We start from the raw sequence: 7,042 nt of genomic DNA, 5'->3' as shown, positions 1-7,042 counted from the left end.
ATTTAATATAAATAAAAAATTTTAAAAATAAAATTACAACAAAATAAAAGTTAAAGAACATTTTTATAACTTTTGACAAAAGACAAAAATTATTCTTCACCCTATAAAGTATAAACAAATGAAACTTGCATCTTGCTGGAAGAGAAGAATTAATTTTCTTGATTTATGAAAAAGGATTATGGCAAACAGCTAGAAGTTGTCACAACTTCTTCTCTTCCACTTTACAAAACCAAAATTACACTTTTAACAACACCATTATCACCACTCTCAAGAACAACATCAACAAATAACAAATCGTGCAGCTGCACCACAATTCTCCAATGAAGATAATGATGATTGCAGCTAAGGCAATGGAAGCGGATGCGAAAGAAGTGCTTTTGAGCTCGCCTCCGCCGGCGGAGTCCGCCGTTCCAGGGGCTGTCAGCGGGGTTCGAAGAACAAGCCAAAACTGGCAGTCATAATCACAAGAGAGAGCGCCAACACGCATAGCTTACATCCTCAAAGTCGCGAGTGGCTTCGACGACCTGGACGGCGTCACCCCCTACGCGCGGCGCCGCCAGCTTGGGATCTGCATCTTAAGCAGCAATGACACCGTCACCAGCGTTACCATCTGGGAGCCCACGGTCCCCGGCTCCGTTGTCACTCTCCAAGGAAGGTTCGAGATACTGTCGCACTCTAGCTCGTTCCTCCCGCCGCCTGCTCCTCCTGGCGCGACAAGCCTCAGAATATACTTTCTCGCATCCAGCGACAAACTGAGAAAACTATAGCAAATGCGTGGTGAGCTGCGGGCCTTTACTTAATTTCTTCTTTCTCCTTTCTAAAGGAATACCGAAATGGACATATATACTCTCGGGTTTTGTTTGGGCCGAGTCCAGGTACTGAGCCCAAGTTGAGCTGAGTCCGAGAAAGGAAAAGGAAAAGCCATGACCGAAAAAAAAAAAAAAAGAAAGGAAAAGGAAAAGGAAAAGCTAAGAGGAGGAGTTGGTGTTGGAGAAGAGGAAGACCTCCCTGGCTTCGGTATCGCCGTTGTCGCCTTCGGCATCTACCTCGTCGGCGAGCAGATCTTCAGTCGCGCCGGCGCTCCTTCTTCCCACTCTCACTCTCACTCCCACTCCACCGCTTCTTCCTCTCACTGATATCTCTTCAGGTACCCTCCTTTCCCTCCACCATCCATTCCCATACATTTTTAGGGTTTAGGATTTGTATGCTCACAGATCTGCCCTTTAAAATACATTCAATTTTGACTCTGCTATTGCACCTATCGCACAAATCATGCTAGGGACAGAAATACGATTCAATTTCTATTCTTGCGTTTTAGTTTTACTTGGTGATTATAGGACGCTGGTTCTTTGATTATACTGGTAACTGCACTGGCCCCTACTTTCTATTACCAAGTATTCCTTTTTGGCTGAAAATTCCCTTAAAAAATTACATTGTTCTTGTAGGTGATGGTGGAAGGAGGCTGGGAAGAAGTAACAACTATGGCACTTGCCCCTTTTTAATGTCCATTAATAAGCTTTTAAGTTCAACTTAAACTGGCACCCTTGAATTTGTAAATCTCAGACTACTTTACCTATCTTGGTATTTTGTTTATCACTATTATTGTTGCTACATTCATACATTGTGCTGCTTGTGCTTTTGAGATTTTACTCGTTTTCTTTCTTCATTTATGTTTATATTGCTTTAGAATGTTATCTCCTCCCAAATACCTTTTAGAAAGAGAGAAAACAAGCAACTCTTTTTAATATCAATCACAAGTATTTTGAAGTAACAAGACTATTTGAATTTTAGATTGAGAAATCAGAAATACAACATTATATTTTGGTTTGTGTTGCATAGTCTCCCCTAGTTGTAGTCTTGTCGAAAGCCGTACATACCAATTTATTAGGTAGGCAATTGACACAGAACAACATGAACCCAAGGTATATATAGCTGTAGATTAGCATGACGAGACCAAAGAAAACAGAGATAATAACAATAATCACGTAGCCCAAGGGATAAAGAAAAGGTTTTGATGCTGATGATAGTTCCTCCTGTTTGTGTGGCTTTCTTTCAAGACAAAAGGTAGGCCTTTAAATTACAGACTGTTATTGTTCCTTTTCCTTGTATAACTAAGATAAACATGCCTCTGTAAACATAACTTTTACAAGGATGATTGAACAAAATTCTACGTATGGCGCGGTACGAGGAGGATTTATTTTTTTTATATATAAAAAAAATCTCAATTAAAAAAAAAAAGGCAAATGGCTTTCCCGACTAAATTTGAAAGCTTTCCAAATCTGAAAATATTTTTATAGCGGAGAAATTTCTCTCCTTGTATCTTCATCTTAGATATATAATAATATATTCAAAACACTCGTAAAGAGGACTACTACACCACAAAGAGAAAATAATCATAAAAGAATTATTTTAAATTTAGATCTGGATCTAAAAAAAATACGGAAAAAGGAAAGAGAGAAGAGGAGAAAGACAAGTGAAAGGCAAGGAAGATTTATTTGAAGAACTAATAAGATTAGGGTTGGCAATGGGTAGGGTTCTACCCTAACCCTACCCGCGGATTGAAAATTTTATTAAAACTTTACCCTACCCTATCCGCGGGTTGAGAATCTCTCAACCCCTAACCCTACCCGCACCCTAAAATTCTGAACCCTACCTTATCCTACTCGCAGAAATATCAAAATTTTTCAAAATAAATATAAAATTCAATCATTTCAAATTTTATACATATTAATAACATAAAAAATAAAAAACTAATGTTTTAAATTACTAAATTAACTAATTAGTTTAGTGGTTGTTCACTTATTGTAAGTTATTATATAAGGGAGGTTGTGGGTTCAACTCTCACTTCCTTTCCTATATATTTAATTTTTATAAAATGTGTTATATATGAGATAGGAGGCGGGTAGAGTAGGATGTCGTACACCCTAAACCCGTACCCTACTCTACCCGAACAGGTCACTTTATTCGCAAGAATTAATGTGTACTGAATAGAAGTTTATACACTCTTGACCAAATAAACACAGGACATCACAAAAGAATCGTTTTATTTGTTCTGCATTCCTTGCGTATCACCTGCCTTTCCTAGGTTGCGAACACAAAATGTGATGCCATTGATGAGGGGAAACAAGAAGATTGATAACTAGGGGCTAGTGCTTAAAAACCAAATCAAGTGTTTGACAGAACACAGAAGAACTGTCTACGGCTCCAAAGTTTAAGCTATACACTACAATAATTAGATACTCCACGTCAAATTTGGCATTATCTACCATGTAGCAGAGTAGTGCCCATTGGCAGTGAGCCGGATGTTCAGATTCTATAGCAAAGGCAGAAATCTGAGGTTGCGAAAAAAATGTGAAAATAAAATGATAATACTGACGAGATATATATACATATTAAGGTTCCACAAGAAAGGCCCAGGTATCCTTCCTACCTAAGTCTAAATTCAAGCAAAAGTAACAATATGTAAAACTATACTGTAAGTCTGTAACAAATTTATTGATGATGAGACTAGTTTTTAACGAGATGATAAAGTTATATGTATGCAAATTGTTGAATCACCAGTAGCTCTTGATTGTTGATGTGTATAACAAGAGATGTGTGCCACTGAGATTAACAATGTCACTGAGAGAAACAAAGCTCAAGACATGGGGCATTGCTTGCATTCTGGAAGAAACCTTGGGAGTATGAATGAGTTTGAAGGAACCAGTCTGTGGGGAATATGAAACTAGAGAGTATGAATCAGAAGCAGAGTCATCCTTGAGCCACATATCACCATTATCAGCGAAGGCAATAGGTCGGTGGAGGTCCGGGATCCTCAAGCCACAATAAGAGTTGATATCAATGTAGAATGAAAGGCTCCAAGAGCGCTGCACGCCGTAGTCTCGCATGAACCACGTCTCGAATCTGGCGGCTCCAGGGACAACAAAGCAGAGGCAGAGGCAACCTTTGAGAACCCCGAGAGTGATGCCAGAGAGGCTGTGGATATACTGGGCATCGAAGTAGGAGGGGGGCGGTACCCATTTGAACTCATTGGTGTGGAGGTCAAAGGAGCATATCAACTGACAAAGGTGGGTATTGGTGGGTTGAGCGAGCCAATGAAGAGAACCGTTGAGTGAGTGGTGAAAGGAGGCGTTGGGCCTCGGAGTCGCAAGGGCAAAAGCACTCCGAATTGTGGTCCAGGCCTTGTCCCCCACACTGTATAATTCAGCCACGCTATGGGCGGCAAATTGAAGGATTTTGTAGCGGTTGCTGTGGGGATCGTAACCAAATGAAGAGAAACCAATACATGAGGTTGTGGTTGTGGGAGGAGGAGGAAGCTCCAGAATCTCCCCCAACAGAGGATTGCACACATAATAAACACACCCACTGCCACGCAAGCACACCAGCCCCTCGCTCGAGTTCACTAAAACTAAATCCACGTCTTTCTTCAAATCCACTGCACTGAATATTGAACTTGTCGTTGACTTTGACCTTGGACAGCTAACGTTACGATCGCGATTGCGATTGCGATTGCGCTTTGTATCGGGTGCAGGTTTTAAGGAGGCGAGGGAGGAGGAGGAGTGAGGGATGAGGAAGGAGGCGCTGCCCCACGAGTGGAGGCAGAGGAGGCGGCTGTTACGCGAGAGGAGGAGAAAGGAGGTGGGTGCACGGGAGACATAAAGGGAACGGAAGCGGGGATCGGAGACGAGGGCTCTGAAGGAGGTGCAGACGGAGGCGCAGCGGATGACGGAGGAGGCTGGCAGCCTTGCGATGATCTCAGAGAGCAAGTGAATTGGAAGGTCCAATATGTGTACGGTGGCTAACCCTAACTCTGCCCCTCTGCAACCCCGACTCCTCTGTTTCTTCTTTTCCATTCAAGTTCTCAATTCCCAATTCCCAATTCCCAATACCCAATTGCCAAAACCCTTACTTTCCAGTTTATATACGTACTTAACGTTAATAAATCACTAATTAGCCGGAGCTACTTCTAAATTTAATATTATAATTTTGGTTTATCTAACATACACGTCACCATTTGATAAGATTATTATTAAAAATAATAAATAATTACTTACTCAAATTACTGAAATTAGTCTCCAAAGCTTTTACAATAAGATATTTTAGCCTTTTAACATTTAAAATAATATCTAACATTAACTTTTATTAAATAATATAATCTTTTTAAAATTTTTAATCTATTTATTTCAAATTTTATTATAAAATAAGGACAATTTACCTAAATAAATAAATTGAGTGAATTCTTTACCTAAATACACAAAATGAAAACTTGTTACGTGCATGTGCATTTTTACTATTATGTAAACCGTGGTAGCCAATTACGGTTTCTAATTTCTACGTAAACCGTTGTTACTAAGGATGGATTATGGTTGGAACACATTAAGCATAAACCGTGGTAGCCTCCCACGGTTTATGAAGAGAATTCGTTGAACATAAACCCTCCTAGCTTCCCACGGTTTATGAAGAGAATGGCTTCAACATAAATCTCCCTAGGTTCCCAAGGTTTACATGTTAGGTAGTATAAATACATAAACAAACATATAAAAGTGATTCAATTAAACATATAAAATAAATGGACTTACTCAGATGAATTTAGTACACTGAACAAACATATTAAATTTTTTATTGAACAATAATATTAATACTTATTGAATACTCTATTATTTTTTATCATATAAAAAATTAAATTAAATAAATAGTAAAATATAAAATAATATTAAATTAAATAAATAAAAAATATCTAATTTTTTATATTTGAACTTAAAGATAGAGAGAGTGTTGTTTATTGAACTTCTTAGATACTTTAAGTCATAGTAAAGTATTTAAATCAATTGAATTATTTTTTATCTTTTGAAAAAGTACTACTAAGTTTTTTATAAAAAGTTTGGGGGGCCATGTCCCCCCTTATCTGAACTAAGCTCTACCACTGGTTTATTGGGTCGTCGTTGTTGTTTAAGTTGTATTAGGCACTCTTAATTTGAGTAATGTAAGGTTGGTTAAGTCAATGAATGTCGACATGTTTGTTTAGTGTACTAAATTCATCTGAGTAAGTCCATTTATTTTATATGTTTAATTGAATCACTTTTATATGTTTGTTTATGTATTTATACTACCTAATATGTAAACCTTGGGAAGCTAGGAGGGTTTACGTTGAAGTCATTCTCTTCATAAACCGTGGGAAGCTAGGAGGGTTTATGTTCAACGAATTCTCTTCATAAACCGTGGGAGGCTACCACGGTTTATGCCTAATGTGTTCCAACCATAATCCGGTTCCTTGACGGTTTACATAATAGTAAAAATGCACATGCGCGTAACAAGTTTTCATTTTGTGTATTTAGGTAAAGGATTCACTCAATTTATTTATTTAGGTAAATTGCCCTTAAAATAATTGAACTCATATTTATTTTTAATCATATAAAATATTAATTTAATGTAATTTATAATACTATATTCTATAATTATTTTTTGATAAAAAAAGAGAATGACTTAGTGTTGTTTAAAAAGATGGAAGAACTCTCATTTATTATAAAATTTTTACATAAATAATTAAGAATATTTGTGCAAATACTTATAAAGGTAATATTTTAAAATATATGTACAATATGAAGCAAGTCATTTTTAAAGTCAAATTTACAAACTTTGGTAAGCTACAAGATTAATGTGCGCTCAAACCTGCTTCGCACTTAATCCTATCCGTGGCGAATCGAGTTAGCAATCCTATTCAACCGGATTGAGTACCCATGAATAAAGAGCATGTTGTCATCCCTGCGAAAAATGACTGTATTATCTAATAAAAACAAATATTAAAAATTATTTTGCGTATTTTAAAACTTAGAAGATTAAAGTGCTTGATTTTAAAAACTTATAATTTGGATAATTATTAGAAAAAATTGAACGTTTTAGTTTAATAAATATGTAATAAAGACATTAGAAATTAGAATTTTGTATTTCTTTTTCTATAAAAACTTTCGTAACTAGTAACTTTATTATGTATTTTTAGAATATATCTTAGCTACATTTTTTTAATTTTGTTGTGTGATTTTTT

General features: G+C 36.8%; 1 protein-coding gene and 1 long non-coding RNA gene across 2 annotated transcripts; one reads left to right on the top strand and one right to left on the bottom strand.

Moving 5' to 3' along the window:
• Positions 995-1,666, top strand: LOC107635988. Its single transcript, XR_001619316.2, has 2 exons — positions 995-1,147; positions 1,446-1,666. It is a non-coding gene; the product is annotated as an uncharacterized LOC107635988 (long non-coding RNA).
• Positions 3,147-4,853, bottom strand: LOC107612699 (F-box/kelch-repeat protein At3g06240). The gene is made up of 2 exons (XM_016314407.1): positions 3,675-4,853; positions 3,147-3,332 (listed from the first exon to the last, which is right to left on the bottom strand). The coding sequence occupies exons 1-2, from the start codon at positions 4,851-4,853 to the stop codon at positions 3,147-3,149; spliced, it is 1,365 nt and encodes a 454-aa protein (XP_016169893.1).

The sequence above is a fragment of the Arachis ipaensis genome, chromosome B01 (assembly GCF_000816755.2).
Source record: "Arachis ipaensis cultivar K30076 chromosome B01, Araip1.1, whole genome shotgun sequence".
Classification (NCBI taxonomy): Eukaryota; Viridiplantae; Streptophyta; class Magnoliopsida; order Fabales; family Fabaceae; genus Arachis; species Arachis ipaensis.
This window is presented reverse-complemented; position numbering and strand designations above follow the sequence as displayed.

Coding starts and splice junctions, on each gene's coding strand:
- LOC107612699 (XM_016314407.1), bottom strand. CDS start 4,853: ATGGAAAAGAAGAAACAGAGGAGTCGGGGTTGCAGAGGGGCAGAGTTA. Junction 3,333..3,674: donor AACTCATTCATACTCCCAAG/GTTTCTTCCAGA, acceptor TCGCAACCTCAG/ATTTCTGCCTTTGCTATAGA.